Source organism: Mchenga conophoros, linkage group LG14 (assembly GCF_057382185.1).
Source record: "Mchenga conophoros isolate Kocher_MC1m ecotype Shallow Benthic linkage group LG14, M_conophoros_male_GT1.1, whole genome shotgun sequence".
NCBI classification, from domain to species: Eukaryota; Metazoa; Chordata; class Actinopteri; order Cichliformes; family Cichlidae; genus Mchenga; species Mchenga conophoros.
The window spans coordinates 36,026,308-36,043,694 of NC_140539.1; the positions used below are offsets into that span (position 1 = coordinate 36,026,308).

A 17,387-nucleotide genomic window follows, 5' to 3' on the forward strand; every position below is an offset into this window, starting at 1 on the left:
CTTTCATGTCTGCTTATAACAGGACCTGGCTAAAGCAGCTACTGTAAGCTCAGGTATGGACCAGTCTGTGTCTCCAACAAACTGGTGATGGTGGCACAAGAGTGTCCCCCCCCACATGCTCCCATCTTAGAAAGCCAAATTTACAGCATTAAAGAGCATATTTATGTATTTATAACATCCATCTGGATACTGGAGTTTGGGGAATGGTCTGTGCCTGCTAACTGGAGTCCTTTAACTGTGTTTTAAGTGCCTTTTAGAACATTTTAACCCTTGTATGGTGTTCGGGTCTGTGAGACCCGTGTTCAGTTTTTTTCAAAAGAAAAATTAAACAATTAATTATTTTTTCACGTGTAAATGTGTTGTGTCTTTCCACTCACTCCACTTGATTATAACTGATTTATTTATAACATTTTATATAAAAGAAAAACGAGAAGCACATTAATTCATAAATGTGATCTAACAAAGGTAAAGGGAAAAAATTAACCATGTTTGCTGTTCATATGTCTTGTAATTGGGATGAAGTAAACATCTGTTGAGTAATTTAACATAAAATTGTTTGATAGTGTTAATTTGGAAAGCCAAAACTCTAGCGGGTCCACCAGACCCATGAACACTGGCTGAGTAACAAAAATACGAACACCACACAAGGGTTAATTATGAAATTAGATCATTACTAACAAAACTCCAAGAAATTTCTTCTTTAGTTTTTAGCATGGAACATGTTACTTAGTGCTGATTATACGGGACGTGTCTCCACCTATGCAGCCATACAGTGATGCTAACCAAAATATGCTACCTTTAGCTAAAGACTTTGAGTCAACATGAAAACCTCAGCAGCCAAAATGCTCCCACTGAGGCTTCAACATGTGGACTCTAAAAACCATCAGCTGCGTCTATCCTTCGTATACAGTTCCTGTTCTTAATTGAAAAGCCGGGACATCCCAACGACAGCACGATGCCCACAACAAGCTGCGACTCTGAGCTTCAAAGCAGCCGCATCGTAAACCTGTAACTGCAGACACGCAAACATGTGAAAATAGCATCTTCAGGCTGAAGCAACATATCACACGTGTAATATATGTGCACACGCTCAGCATTACATGTGGAGATTCGGCAGGAATATAAAAGAGTTCTGCTGTGCTTTTAAGGTTTTACGTGTAATTGTAACACGTGTGTACGATGATTTTGCTTTCAGCGATTTCATTGAATTAACCCCTCAACACTCCCTCTGTTCAGCTTCTTAAGTGATCATCTTACAGCACAAAGTCTCACAATCTAGCGTCTGTGAATGACTTAACATGCAAATATAACAACAGCGGCAGCGACAGTAGCTTCTTAGTAAATATCTTCTCTTTCTTGTTGCCTGTAAGGAAGTTATTTATACACACGTGGGCATGCAGCCAATTTAGAAGCTAGGCACTTCCTCATCTCAAAACGAAAATGAGTTCTTCATTCAATGAAATCTGCTCATAACATAAAACACTCGGATAAACTTTGCTACAGAAAATGCTCTGACGGGAATATCGGCTGTGCAGTGTTGTCCTACAGGTTTGACAAACACAGAAAGAAGGTTTAAGAAATGTCTCAGCAGGAAAAAATGTGGACCGGGAGCATGCCACCGGATCAGCATCATTCACGCTATCTATCAAACATAAAATGGAGTTTCCGACTGGCTGCCAACAAAGCTTGCTACCCAAACAACAAAGCCAGATAACTCTGGAACTTCCAAAAAAAGGAGTCCAGAACCAGCGGACAATGTCACGCTGGCTGCAGCCATCTTTTATATACAGTCTGTGATCTACACCAGTTTATATAGGCCACAGGATGATGTGACAACCATCATCGAAATGAAAAATGATCATTTATGAATTTACCGTATGAGTACTCTGGGCCCAGCTGACTTATCTTAGACGACGCTGGCTGATGCTAACACGGTGTTTGAGAGGAACTTGGCGCTGCATCTGAACCACAGGCAGCAGAGGCTGCACGCAGGACTGCGTGAACATCTCTACACATCCGATGAAGACGAGGTATGTGCCAGTACAGAGGTGACCCTGTGCAGGTGTCACAGGTGCTCGTGTTGCAAATGAGCTGTCAAAAGTGCCTCCGCCTGATGAGAACACACAAAGCCGACTGCTGGCATGTGAGACAATGAAGAAGCTATTTGAGGAAGAACTGAATGCAGATTATGTGCTTTTCAAATCAGGCTCAGTCTTTGAACGCCTGGGGTACAAAGCGTTTGAAAAATCAGATACTTACCCCCTAAAGAGATTTTATGGGGTAAAAAGTGTTTAATGCCCACAGAAAGTCGTGCAGCTTACGTGCCGAAATCAATATAAGACACATGAACTAATAGGAAATGATCTACAACACAACTTGGCCTTATCAGCTGCGGTCGACACGGCCTTTCTTCTCTATCTCTACATCAGATGCACCTACTCTTACTCCTGAGGATGAGGAACTGTCTGATATGAAAGCAGGTATATGTTTCTTCCTGTGAATGTCCCTCCCTGTACAACATGAGGCTAAGACGCTGTACAGTTCCCATAATGGTCATCTCTCTCTCTCACACACACATGGACAAACAGGCATAACTTAAAGTCCTACTTTTTCACCACTGCTGATGGTGCAAAAACAGTCGCTGCTTGCAGTATGACCTCCATTAGGCTGTGCAACAACGCGTAGCTGAAACCATGTGATCGAGCATGTGTGTGGGTGTGATCATATCTGTGCATGGGTGTTTTTGTGTGAGCGTGTGTCCACATGTGAAGGAAGGGCAATTATGCAAATATCTCCCTCCCTGTAAAACAGAACAAGGTCACAGAACTGACCTGTTTAGAGGAAGTGTGCTCACTCTACAGATAAACTGCTTTGCATAGGTTACAGTTTTACAGCGCATGGCATGAACTGCTGAACAGCTCGACTCTGAAATGCTCCATATCCACCAAAACTGGCACATGAAAAAAAACAGTCCACACATGGGCTGAAGCAGGTGGCCGAGAGCGACTCTGAGAAACTCTGAAGCCTCAACTTACCTTCTGTAAAGCGTATCCGTGCAGGATGTTGCTAATGTGCCATATTTTAATATAGATTTTGTTTAAAAAACAAAAAAAAACATGCATCACAGCTTAAATACTTCAAAGAGCTCATACTCATGGAGGCACAGATAAATACAAGCCAGTGTAGGTGGAGCAAGAGATCATTATCTAAAGAAATAAAACTAAAAACTCACAATAACATTTGAACTCCAAGGACCCACAAAGTCATTAAAGTCTTTTTTTTATATCGCTTACAAAAGCAACACGATGCACAGTGACCAAAATGATCTGCATCCTCTTCACTCTAATCACCGACGAGCTCGCAATGGTCCATCACCGTGACAACCTCAGATGATTTTATAACTCAGCATTTGCAGAGCTAAATATCTCCAATGAGATAGACGGATGAGATAGCTAAATGCTTATTTTTCTCTTTTTGTGCACCTCAGCAAACCACAGCACACGATAATCAAAGACAGTGAAGAAAGTTTCTTGGTTGGAGTTGGGGGATGGATTAAAAAGTCCAAAAGCTGAAAACCCCAGAGTCCCGATCTCGACAGATTTAAATGTCACAGTAAGCTGTCTGCACTGGCACTAAGTGTTGGTGGTAAACGTTCTGCAAATCAGAGCTGTGTAAACACAATCTGTGGGTTCAGACAAACATAACTTGTTGCTAACAGATTAACTCAAATCAGCCTTTAAGAAGCTCTGTCTGGCTTCAAATTCTCATAAATGAGTCGCTTGTTGTTCCGAGCGCTGAATGGAGCTTTGCTGTTCTGTGACTTACACTGAGCAGTACAAAAGAAGGCGCATAGTCCACTCAGATCACTCTATCACTCATGTGAGCCGTCACTGGAGAGACTTAGGTAACTTTTCCATCTCAGGTGTGACCTGAGGAAAGTCCCAGACAATCCTTGGTAACACATGCACCTACACAGGAGCCCGCGTGTTCATTCAAAGCACGGAATTACACCGAAGGAAGTCAAAATTCACTCAAAATGTATCCATTTTTTAAAAACCCGCACTTAATCACATCCATATATGTGTAGACGGACGCCTGTGAAGTCGACACAGTTGCAAGAAATGTATGAAAGGCTTGCTCTGTGAACGCGGCTCCATCCGCTGTGACATTTGACAATGTTTATAACACACCTATGATAGCATACAAAAGAGCAATTAGATGAGTATGTACGTTTTTGCATGATTCCCTGATTACAGACTCCTTCTTCACCTTCCTACACTCGTATTCTGAGTGTATTTTTTGCCACAGAGAGATAAAACACATGTATCAAAGTTAAAAGATGATATTTACTGATAGCACAATTATTTTTACTGTCATTCAAATTTTCTGCAGCTTTGGTGTCGTTATCGGGAAATTTCTTTTGCCACAATAATCCTGTGGTGAAAGCTGATATAATGCCAACTCTAAATACCGCCCAACTCGTTAACATACAGCGACAAACGACTCAGACATAATTAGCGATCAGAAGCAGACGTACTACACTGGCAACGCGTTTGGCTCTCATTTCCTGCCACTTTTAATCAGGTTGATTTTTTAAGCCTAATCTAAACAAATGAAACTGAATATTTTGTGATACTTGCTGGGCCGTCGGGCTTGTAATCCGCTGGTTTAAACCCTGGCTGCTGAGATCAAATTAACAACTACTTGTGGACCATTTGTGCTCTAGAATCAGAGTCCTGGGCCTCAACCACAACAACTCTGAATGCTGCAGCTGGTTTCTCAAATACAAGTCTCGCTGTTGTTTTTATTTCTGGAGTGCAGCTGTGGCAGGAACCACTCCTCTTTCTGTAACCTTACACTGCAAATAAAAACAGCTCAAATGATCTGTGGATTCCTTCGAAAAACAGGAAGGATTGCTTTTGGAACGCCAGGTGACATCACATGCAAAACTACATGAAATTGCAAGTGACGGGGTAACAACACAAGTTCCACTGAGAGAAAGAGGATGAGATGTTTAACCTGAACATTTCTTTAAACTGAACCTTTACAGCAACATTCAAGGCCAAAGCCTGTTAACCAACTTCTCCCCACTGTGTGAAAATATGGGTTTAACCCTGCGAAACCTTCACTGCTGCTCAGAAATGGGAATGAACTCTGCCGCAGGCGAAGAAGAATCAACATAAAACCAAATATTTCAGATGATGTATTATTGAAGCTTGGCTTTGTGGTTGGAGAAACCGTGATATTGTTTACCTTAAATATCAAGCCACAAACTGAAAATGTGTGGTGTGTGTGTGCAGGAATATACAATGTACCATATTAAGTTCAGACCTCACCTTCCTGCTCCTGCTTCAGGTTAAAGTCTGACTTAAATGACTTAAAATGAGACTTTTTAAGGACAGACTTTTAAACATAGGGAGAAACTTCAACTACAACTCAGAGGTGTGATTGTGTAGACGCCCCGTCAGAGTCGAGGATGATGTTAGAGTGCACTTGAAGCACCTGAAGCACCTGAAACACCTTTTAGTAGCTCTGAAAGCTTGAGCCCCGTTTGTTGGCGTTTGATGACATCAGAGGATCTTTAACTCTGGAATTCGTGGTACTTGTACTACAATTCAGAGTTTACACTAACTTCTCTATTAGATGGAGTAAAACTGCCAAAAAAATAGTTATCGACAAGAATACTTTCACTTCTTGTAAAACCACTTCCTCCAGCACAATAGAAGATGCACTTAAGTTGTGATTGCAGTAAACCATTGAAACTAAATTCCATCACACCTATGTTCTTCTAAACTCACAGAGAAGACGTTCACAGCGAGCAAAGCACCGCGTGCTCAGCCTGAGATCCCCCCCCCCCCCCCCTTTTTTGCTGCTGTACATTAAAGTGCAGGGACGGGAAGCGGAGAAGTGAGCGACTTGTAAAACAGGCAGAAGTAAGACATGCTTGACTTGAGATGCGAGAAGCCAGTGGAGCAAAAACCTCCTTTAGACTCAGCTTTACATTTTCCACTTCTTTCTTCAAACAGTTTAAAGATACTCATGATCTCTTGAAAGGTGAAAGGTTTCTTAAAATACAAGTAAGAATTGAATAAACCTGATTTAAGCGAACATGTACATGTAGCGGCAGTACAAAGCAGCTGACCTTGTAAACCTCCCCGTAGGTTCCTCCTCCGACTCTCAGCAGGATCTCAAAATCGTCCTGAGGGTTCTTGGTGGAGATATCCAGAGCTGCCCTCTGATGGAAATCCATTTTGCTGTTCGATGTCACTAAAAATCCTCCTCAGACATGTCACACAGTCTGTCTCACACACTCACACACACACAGCAGCATCTACATAGAAACCTGAGAAGCGAAGAAGACGCGAGCTGCTGAGGAAAGGCGCTCGGACTCTCTCTTTGTCTGACTTGTCACTCAGCTGCTGCCACACACACTCACACACCTTCCTGTTTCTCTTTCTTAGCCTGCTGTCGGTCCTCCCTGCCTCTGTCACTCCCTCCTTCCTCTCATCTCTCTCAGACTATTTTTTTTCTCAGCTCATTTGCATAATCCAATTTATTTCCTGTTACTTGTATCGTGCATGTGTGAGAGAGAGAGACTTTCAGAGACAGCTTTACAAAGATCTGTGTGAGTGTGTGCGTTTGTGTGTGTGTGTGTGTGTGTGCGCGCGCACATGAGAACCTGCTTCTGCATGTGTGTGGCTTGTAGCTGATTAATTGCAGTTGAGTTGGTTGGGGTTTTCAGAGCGAGTTTCAGTCTCAGGTTCACGCCTACTGAAGTGTGTGTGTGTGTGTGTGTGTGTGTGTGTGTGTGTGTGTGTGTGTGTGTGTGTGTGTGTGTGTGTTGCTCTGCAAGAAAAGTCACTCTTGCTAGGAGCTCCCTGTCAGCTTCCTGTTCATATCCTGTTCAAATAAAGGGGTACAACATCCTGTTAACAACTAAAAAAATCATTTTAATTCTTAATTTTTTACAATCACCAGAATCCACGGGATTCAAATTCGTCTTTTTTTTAACCATTAGAGCATTTTTAGTGAGAGGTGTAAGAGATATAATTGGAATGAATGATGTGGTTTCATCATGGTTGCTGGTGCTTATCTGCAGCACCTTAACGCACCGCAGCAATGGCACAAAATGAACCTGAGAGAGAAGGAAGGCATTAAACAACTACTTTGCTGTTTGTTTAAATGTCTGACTAGTGAAAAAAATAACTAATTAATCCAGTATTCAAAAATTAAGAAACAGTAAAAACTGGGCACAGTCTAATGGAAACCAGTAATCGCATGCTTCCATGGGCAGGCCTTATTTTAAATGTGGCTGACACTGAGTGTGGCTAACTTTAGCGGTGCTAGCAGCATGTTAGCATTGACAATCACGAGCAGCACAGTGTAGCTTTGCGTGGATGAGCGGTTAAATGTTTAACCACCATGGTCTTTTTTGTAGGTCACAGTCCTCCAGAGCTGAGGCTTTACTTTACCTGTTTACATCTTCCTGCCATGGAGTGACAGAGAGCGCTAACCTCTCCGAAACAGCAGACCTGGTGAAGACTAGTGAGAGCAGCGCCGGTTAATCATCCAGTCGACTTAGCCACACATGCCTTGTTAAACAACTGCACCTTTTTTTTTAAACAGCTGCCAATTAAAAAGTCAAGAATTGGAGGAAACGGGGACGAGTCATCTATTTGGTACCATGAAGGTCTTAACCCATTTACCTCCATCACATCCACCACATCCACCCATCCACTTATCCAGTTCAGGGTCACAAGTGGGGGGAACCCGAAGTCAACCCCTATTGACTTGCTGTTGGAGGGCTGAGACATAGAGACAAATACCTAGTAACACTCACATTAACATCTAAGGTCACCAGTTAACCTAACCTCATGCTTGTTTGTGGGAGGAAGCTGGAGTGATCGGAGATACCTGAAGCAAACGCCATAGAAAGGCCACAAACTGGATTCAAACCCAGGACCGGCAGGCTGTATGTAAGAGATGGATGTAGCATCACGATGTCACCCACTGGTTTGTGAAGTGCTGCTTTTCAAGCTTCGAGCTGAGTGTTTTTAATGCAGCCATTGGGTGAAAAAGTGGTTAGCCTTACATTTTGCTCATAAAACTTCAGCCTTCTGCTAATTCCTCTTACTCTTCAAATTGAGCTTTATTTAATGTTTCAACCCATTTTGTCAAGAAGAAGATAACTGAAGTTGCCAAACGTAAGTCTACCCCACGAAATTTACTATCTGGGGCTCTTTGGGGCCTCATTCATCCCTGGACTGCCTCATGAGCGCCCCCTAAGGATCTGGAAGTCCACAGAGCCAGAGCTTCACGTTCTCTGCTATCGTTTTCGTTTCCTGGAACTTGTTAGCTCCGTCTTCCTAATGATATCACATATTTTTTTTATTGTGCCCTTACCCTCATACTTCCCAGTTACCCTCAGTTTAGTTCTCAGTCAGCTCAATTTCTAGCCCAACTTGACCTCTGAGTTTTTGGATAGTTCAGGGGTTATCTGTGTGCACGCGTGCACGCGTGTGTAATCTTACCAGATTTTTTAGCCTGATTGTACCCGCTCCTTGTCCCCTGTGTGCCTTCCCTTTAGTTTTTATGTGCATGAGCACATAAAGCTGTGGGGGGGTTTTTGGATTTCACCACAGCTTCTTGCATTTGTGTCCTCCTCTCTGTACTGACTCGTTACACGGTAAACACACAAAAATATCTTGCAGTCATGAAAACAGGAAACATGCTAATTAGATTTTATCCATTGCTTCCTATTTCACACTATTTTTTTCTGCATTTGCTGCAAACGGTTGTTGTTGCAGGATATTTAAAGTTTCGTCACCTTCTTTTAAATCAAGAGACCTGCGCACAGATGCGACACCCCTCATGCAGGACCCTGCTTGGAGAAGCACCGATCTAAAGCGAGCCGCCATCATCAGAAGCTACTATTTAGATTTAAAAGAAAACAAAGCAGCTCAGCACGTGTTAGTCGTTAAAAGGTTAATCAAACCAGCAAATCTGAAAGACAGACAACATCTGTCTTGCCATCGTATAACGATACCATCTTCATCTTTTGACATTTATTCCCCCTCCTTCCTCAGCTCAGCAGACGACCCAGCGGCCTGCCCACACTCTCGTTTCAGCACCCACATGTGACAGACTCAGCAGAGGCCAGTTAACCTCAACTAACTGCCTCAACCTCAACTGAGCCTTAGGAGCAGGACTGACGGGGTTACTGATAAAGCTGAGGTTACTGATCAAAATAAGAATATTAGACTCCTTTAAGAGCTCAGGTGCTCAAGTGATCAAAAATGTCACATTCTCAGTTTTACTTCAAATGTCTGAACGGTTTAATAATAAGGTCCAAAATCCAAACATGTGCAATAAACCCCAGAACTTGTGACTTCTGGTTGTTGTTGTTTTGAGTCAGTATGTGTGTATTTATGGCTCCTCTCTCCTCTTTGTCATTGCTGCATCATCTGGTTTGCTCCTGTTAGGACGTCTTCATCAAACCCCGCATGTTCTTCACGTCCTCTGACCGTTCTTCAAATTATTTTTAGATATTCTTAGATTTGTTGAATGTGCTGCCTCATGCTTATTAATTAGAAAATCAATTTAATAAGCTATGTTTCAAAATGTTATGTCATTTCAACAAAGTTCCAGGTGTACTAGCATAAACACAGACTATCACTGGGCTTCATCACAAAGACGCATCAACATATCCTGACATTTACCTGCTGATTACGCTCAGCTCCACACTTTGATTTTCTCTGATTAGTTCAGCAGATATCTTCAAATCCAAGGAAAAACTTTCCCAGGTGGCTATGAGAAGCCAAACCTGGAACACATTAACTTATTATTACACTTTAGATAAATCTCATTAGCCATTTGACAATTCAAGACCCAGTCTGACTCTGGCACGTAATTTTTAAGATATAAACTACTGAGCGTACATACTGATTTTGATTTGAAATAAAAGTTTCCAATGTGGATTATGTGGATCAGCTGGAGGTCCAGATGCATCTCTCAGGTCTTTGTTGGACTTTTTTTCCTATTTCTTAAGAACATGACTTTGAGATACTGTTCATCTGCTCTAGATAGTTTTTTAGACCTAGCACTTCTTCTTTTGCCTTCCACTTTTCCACTTTCCTCATTTTTTTGGACCGACCCCACACTGTGCAAATATTTTGGGCTCTTAGCTCATTGGGAATCCCCTTATTATGCAAATTTACTATTTTATGTGTGTAAAACTAACATTTTGAAAGACCTTCGGGAAGCCTTGTAGAACCAGTTTAAAGTGTGGCGTTGAGAAAAAGGAAATGAGGGGTGGCTCATGACTTTTGCACAGTATTGCACGTGATCGTAACGTTTGGTGAATCTTAATGTCAAATCCCACACGTCTGAGCGAGCAGTTGTGAACCTGAAGAGTCTGAAATCACTGTGAAGCGTCTTTGCACCATGCACGTATGTTTCTTAGGTACTTGTGTAGCAGCAGAGGCAGAACGTTTGTTTCAGAGGGTGAGCAGCTGCTACGCTTTACGTGTGACTGTACAACGTTTTCATCGCTTGTCCCATGTAGAGATCAGCTCGTGTTTAGAGAAGTCAACAGGCGCGAGTCTGACATGAAACATGTTGCTCAGAACCAGACGTGTTAATACGTCGCTGTCGAAAGTCAAAGAGCAGCTGAAATAACAGCCATGTTTCTGCAGTTACTGAGACGGCGAACGGCGTAAATAAGTTAAGGAAACGCCCACGTAAGGTCATCCCAGCGAACATTCGTCCTTCATGCGATCAGTGCTGAAACCATCTGAAAATTTCAGAATTAGTGACGAGCCAGCGATTCCTCAGACTAACACACGGTTTGTTGAGATCTCAAGTCAAGTCAAGCAGCTTTACTGCCATTTCAACCATGCGCAGTGGTCCAGCACACAGTGAAACAAAACAACCTTCCTCCAAGATCATGGTGCTACATGTGACAGACGATCAACACAGGGCTACATAAAGTGCAAGTGTGCAAGAATTGCAACAAGAAAAACCAAAGACAGTGCAACAGCCGACAGAACAGAACGATACAGTGCAACAGAAATGTGCAAAAGACTGTGCAAAAACTAACTCGGTGTGTGTGTGTGTGTGTGTGTGTGTGTGTGTGTGTGTGTGTGTGTGTGTGTGAGTGTGTGAGATTCTGCAGATAAATGCTTGCTAGTGATGTGTATGAATCGATGTGTGTGTGTTTCAGTCCAGTCACTGAGTGTTCAGGAAGGGCCCTGATGCTCCGGTACCTCACTGCCAGAAGGCAGCAGGTTGAGGAGTGTGTGTGGGGTGTGTGGGGTCCTCGCCAACGCCGGTGGCTTTGTGGATGCAGCCGGTGCGATAAGTGTCTGTGATGGAGGCACGAGAGGCTCCAATGATCTTCTCAGCTGTTCGCACTACTTGTTTATCCTACTCCTGGATGGACTCGTGGTGCTGCTCAACCAAACGGTATGGAGGTGCTAAAAAAGAATCATTCCTCAGCTTGCAGAGCTGCGCGGCTGTTATTTCAAATGTTGCTGAAAGTTGAGCACACTAAAGAGTAACAATGATCTGTTTCTGTATTTCCAAAGTTTCTGTAAATGAACGATTAACAGCTTAGGTGTTGGGGATGAAAATAACCTGAAAGTTTCTTTTGTCACATTTCTGAGTTTCTATTGAATCATTTCCTGTTTTATTTTGTATTATTAGTCACTTTAATCTCAGGTTTATTTCCTGTCTTTCGTTGTATTTTTCCTTTAGTACTTAAAACTATTCAGGTTCACTTGTTTTTTTGTCACTCCTGTTTCCAATTAGACTCTCAGTATATACACTCACCTGCCACTATATTAGGGATGCCTGGGTAATACCACGTTGGGCCCTTTTTTGTCCCTTGATTCTTTCCTTAATTTGACAAAGTGCTGGAAACTTATTCATGAGCTGCACAATGATGCAAACCTCCTGTTAAAACATGCCAGCAGTGCCCTACTGGACTGAGATCACTCAGTGCAGACTGTGGTGACTGTGGAGGCTGTTTGACCAGTATAATGACCAACAAACCAGTTTGATCTTTGAATATGAAAATAAGCTTGAATGACAACCAATGAGAAGTTAAAGAAAACAAAAATACGGTGAAGCACAAGGTGCAGCTAATGAGGGCGGGTCCATCAATCACAAAGGAGGGAAAACACAGGACAACTTAACTAACCAAAATAAACAGGAAGTGAGTAACACAGACACAAAGCACCCAAACATGAAAAAAAAACCCTCAAATTCTAAACAGGACCTGACATCACGGCATAAAAAGGGACCAGACGGATTATTTTTGACGGTCCAAAAACCAAAAGGCGGAACATCTACTTAAGTTGAGCCTCGTCTTCTCTGAAACAGTGAGCATGTGGGTGGGTGGGAGGTTTGGGGAGCTGCTCACTCATGCAGTGAACACAGCAGAGACAGAAGATGGTGGGGGAGGACGACAACGTGCATGAAAAATCACCGTGCAAGAGTTAAAGAGCGTGGCTAAGCCGTGATTCAACTTAAATTTCTCTGCTCGGAGAGAAAGCTGGAAGCAAAAGACTTTTCCTTACGTTTTCCTCGCATGTTGTGCAGCATTGTTCTCTGAATACTTGCTGCTGCCTCACCCAGGGAACACAGAGAGACACAGATGTCATCTGAAGCAGCAGGAACTCTGTCTGCAGATGTTTTTCTGTATAAAAAGAATACAAGAAGTGGTTGGGCGTAGCAATGAAAGCGCAAAATTGAAGCATCACAAACTGGTTTATCTTTATGCATTAAAAAACCAAACCAAAACATCCAATAACGCTCAACAATTAAATGTTTGTGCACAGCTCACTCTCATACTGATGCTAAAAAGCTAGTTTATAGCTTCATCTCAAGAAGGTTTGAATCTTGCAAAGTCTCATTGCATGACTGAGTCAAAAATGTTCCTAATGATCGGACACAAGTTTAATAATGAACGTCAGCAGCTCATCCGGCTCATGCTTCATCACAGCTCACAGGTTAGCGTAACGTGGGAAGTGCAGAAAGAAAGTGACACTGGGTTGCTTTGTGCAAAGAGTTAAACAGATAAAGGATGCGGTGGCCTTGAGCAGGTTAGTGTGCATCTTACACGAGAACCTGGCCGCCGCTGTGGGAGGAGCGGCGATTCAAAAGCAAACTTTGAACCTTGCTGTTCTTCTCGCTCTATGGTTAATTAGCATGTCTGTCTCTCTGTGGGCTTTTACAAGTTTCAACTTTTTAAAAAATTCCATTTCTGCATTTATTTTTTATAAACCATAGACTATATAAATATATATCTGAGGGTCTGTGGTGTCCACATTGTAAAGCGTCGACATTAGTGTCTGAGCTGCTGTTTGCTGGGTTTTTTTAGACCCACCAGTGAATATATTTATATGAGAGAGTGGAGCTCCAACCTATCAACTAATGATAGCAAGCTTTGTTAGATGCACATATCAGCTGATTTGTCCTAATAGCTCCATACATCAAATTTCTATAATATCACTGTTGGAAGGAATCAACTAAAAGTGGGTGGACAGAACTTTAAAATAATGTATTTATGGAGCTCAAGTGTCCCTTTGGACCATAAAAATTGAATGCAGATCGGAAACCTTCTAAAAATGGGAAGATTGAAACTCGGTGAACCACGGGCCAAAAATACTCTTACACCAGCGTGTTTATTTCTGCTGTCTGGGTGGAATCTGCGTCTGTGAGTCTGCGGCGTCCGGCTCACTTTGGAGACATCCTCTGGTGGCTGTTAGAGGAACTGCAGTTTTTGGCACTTCTGTGTCGGCTTCATTTGTGAGGTTGAGGCTGACACAGATATGCACTCGTGTTTTTGTCTTTGCAGTCTCACTCTGGCTTATATTTATATTTTATCTATGCCATCTTTCAGCTTTAGACAGGCCATCTTTGCAGCGGTTACCACGATCGCCTCACAGCAAGAACATTTCTGACTTTTAACACGTTGGTTGTCTGAGGTCTGTTTCCTCCTGTGCCCTCTGGTTTCCTCCCACAGTCCAAAAACGTTGATGTGTGATTAACTGGCTGTTCTGTTGTATTCATGTTTACATGTGCTACAGAAATCCCACTCCGTACTGTATTCTAGGGCTGCCACGATTAGTCGACTAGTCACGATTACGTCGACTATCAAAATCGTCGACGACTGATTTAATAGTCGACGTGTCGTTTGAAGCTTTGTAAGATCACAAAAGACGCAGGAATAAGTAGCAGGATTTAAGAGTGTAATAACGGACTGAAACAGAAGATGGCAGCACTGCATGTACAAGGATGCCAGCTGCCGTTAAACCCCGAAGAAGAAGAAGTAGCTCCGTCCCAGCACAGCCCAGCTCTGTTGTCAACAATGGCGGCAGCTAGTTAGTTTTTATATTACTCTTATTATTCTTTCCGGGTCACAAAATAAACGTTTAACATATTTTCAGGCGAGAATGTAGCTGTGTAAACCTCAAATATCTGCTCAGTTTATCAGGACACCACATATTTTCAAAAGCGCTCCGACGTTTTCGGAGACGTCTGTTACCCACTAGCTCGATAGCTAGCCGGGGGCTAGGCTAACTAGAGCCGTGAGAACACCGGACTCCCGGCAAATCGTTTTCAAACCCACTGCCGTCACTTAGCTTAAAATGTTATTGTTTGGCTTTTTTTTAGTATTTTATTTGTTCCTGAGTAAATCGGTTTGGCTGAGATTAAAGTTATAGTTTTTACACAGCTGAATAAACATCAAGCAGACAGCTGATTATCAGAAGTGTGAGATGCTGGAGAATATACTCCGGTGTCCTGTTATATTTTAGATAGCAAGGAGTTTATTAAACTTCACCGAAACAATCTGCAAACTTCATTAAACTTTAATAAACTATCATCTTGTCTTTATTTTTAATTAGCACTTAACTTAAACACTTAAAGCTGTAAGCTAATGATAGTTATATAAGAGCAGATGCTGCTGGTGCAATAAGCTGTACGCTGTATGTCCAATGGATGATGATGTGATTAGTCGACTAATCGCAAAAATAATCGGTGACTAGTCGACTATCAAAATAATCGTTTGTGGCAGCCCTACTGTATTCACATGCATTTTAGCCACTTTTCCCCAGCTGCGATTCACCCACCTGGAGCTTTGCCTCCTCCAGCAGGTTCTGGCTTCTGACCTCCATGCTGAGATATACAGAGGACAAATCGACTGTTTTTCATTGTGGTCAAATGTCAGGCAGCGTAAAGTGCACAGGGGACATTTGAGTTTTTAACAGCTTAGGGTGACAGAGGTGGCGTGAAAGGCATATGCCAGAGATCCAATGATTAGATAAAGAAGGCTGACAGCACAACACACCACTGAATGTCTGAACTTCTTTAACAACACAACAAATAACTATTATGGTACATGGGCTGGTTCTTTATACGCTTTATACAGCATGCCTGCTACATTTCTATGGTCCCTGCTAACATGGGTGAACTGCATGTACCAAATAACAAACACCTGTAGCTCATCTGCTAACATAGACAGCCATTTGCAAATGACATCATCGGATACATCATCAGCGCTCCAGATAAAGGTGGCGTGGCTACGTTTCAGCTGGCTGCAGGAGGGAGTGTCGTCATATCATCACCCTGACATGTCAAAAAATACTGATTTTAGCAATCAGCAAATCATGTAAGGACGCTAAACAAAGGTATGCAACATTTTCTCGACCCGAACAACTTGTCTGCAAACACTTGCACGTTAAAAAGGTTTTACTGTGAAGGCAAACACTCACTTTTCAGTTTCACTACTGCTCACGGAGAAGTTGGCGAGTGTTTGCAGACAAGTTGGCGTCCTGCATGCAAACTACTCAGAACCGCAACAATGTGCAACCAAAGCTAACACAAGGATTCCCTGCCAACCAGGGAATACACATTTACCCAATCGTAGGTCTTTCAGCGACCACTCAGACTGGAGGGTCGTCTCCAGACCTGTGTGACTAAGGTCTTAATTTTTGACCCTACAACTTCACACACCCAAAGTGACGTGTCATGATGAGTCACATGACAGCAAAACCTCAATAGATAACATTTATTTTTAACAGTAAAAAACAACACAGAGCAGCAAATAACAGCATAGCTACGAAACAGGAAATCTGCAGCTTTGTCACATCCACCTCAACTTTGAGGTGACTGCCTCAGAGCTCTTTGTTTTTAAACTTATATACACGTTTCACTTCCAAAGAGCACTTTGAACAATAAGAATCTGAATCCAGTGAGCACTCCTACAGAAATACTAACTTTAAATACTGAATGTGGCCAGGCACTGCATTTAAAAGATAACAAACACACGCGACCCTGATTTAAATCCACCAGACAGGCCACCTGGAGTCCAATATCTGAGAACAATATCTGCAAAGTTAAAAGTGACACTCGTCTAGATGATGAAGCTGTAAATCCTTACCATTTAGTTATATGTTACTAACAGTTAGTTAATCCAATTCTTCCTACTGTATATTACTGTATACTGTCTGTGAAGGTTCTCAGTCATCCAGGTCATCGTAGTCTAAGGAGCTTGGAAAGAAAAGCGTCTGGACTTCTTTGAGTTGCTTGAAGATGTTTCACCTCTCATCCGAGAAGCTTCTTCAGTTCTAAGGGTCAAATGGTGGAGAGTCCTAATCATAATCCTCTACCTAATCATATTTAGGTAGAGGATCAGGGGTCCTTTGTCCCTCTTTGGGGGGGAAAACTCCCACTGGGTTTAAATCTGGGACTCTCCACCATTTGGCCCTTAGAATTGAAGAAGCTTCTCGGATGAGAGGTGAAACATCTTCAAGCAACTCAAAGAAGTCCAGACGCTTTTCTTTCCAAGCTCCTTAGATTACTGTATACTAGTATTCTTATTGTATATATTGTTCCTCTGTCTCTCTTGCTGCGTTGAGCATGTGTATGACAAAGTAATTTCCCTCGGGATAAAGTTCTTCTTATCTTATCTGTGACGTCTCTGAACATTTACAGAGCTCTACCGGCCTCTAGCGGAGAAACGAGGAAACTGCATGCTACTCCACATCAGTCATATCATCTTCATATACACATGTTAAATGACCTGGTTCTTCATAATAAGCGTAAATGTCGCCACAATTTCCTTTCAACATATGATTAGGGGAGAGCGCGAACGCAGTCCCCCACTACCAGAAATTATGCAGTCGAGATTCCCACATTTGGGGAATTCGCAAGCTTTCAGCAAAGCCAGAGTGCAATGGCTGAGCCTCGACCTGAGAGAACCACCTTCTTGATCATGGTATCTCTTCTACCAGGTAAGTATGAGTTCTCCAGCTCACGCATAGGGAAGTGTTTCACACACAAACCGTGCACACTCACGGTGCTCACAATCTCACAATCAACAC

The 17,387-nt window shown here is 42.4% G+C and overlaps 1 protein-coding gene and 1 non-coding gene across 3 annotated transcripts in view; both read right to left on the reverse strand.

Annotated features, from left to right (window-relative positions):
- The window catches only part of map4k1 (mitogen-activated protein kinase kinase kinase kinase 1), a 51,524-nt gene extending 36,281 nt beyond the window's left edge, over positions 1-15,243 (reverse strand). Inside the window, exons 1-2 of one of the 2 annotated variants that reach the window (XM_085244226.1) lie at positions 15,135-15,243; positions 12,579-12,697 (exon numbers count right to left, since the gene is read on the reverse strand). In XM_085244226.1, coding sequence (XP_085100352.1) covers positions 12,579-12,697; positions 15,135-15,216 — 201 coding nt within the window. In that variant the 5' untranslated portion in view covers positions 15,217-15,243. Of the gene's footprint in view, positions 1-6,142; positions 6,442-12,578; positions 12,698-15,134 lie in introns of those variants that run through there. The other variant, XM_085244227.1, reaches the window with a different exon arrangement.
- Positions 15,244-17,140: 1,897 nt separating this feature from the next.
- LOC146560265 (U1 spliceosomal RNA) lies at positions 17,141-17,305 on the reverse strand. The gene has a single exon (XR_014888389.1). It is a non-coding gene; the product is annotated as a U1 spliceosomal RNA (small nuclear RNA).
- Between the last annotated feature and the right edge of the window lie 82 nt (positions 17,306-17,387).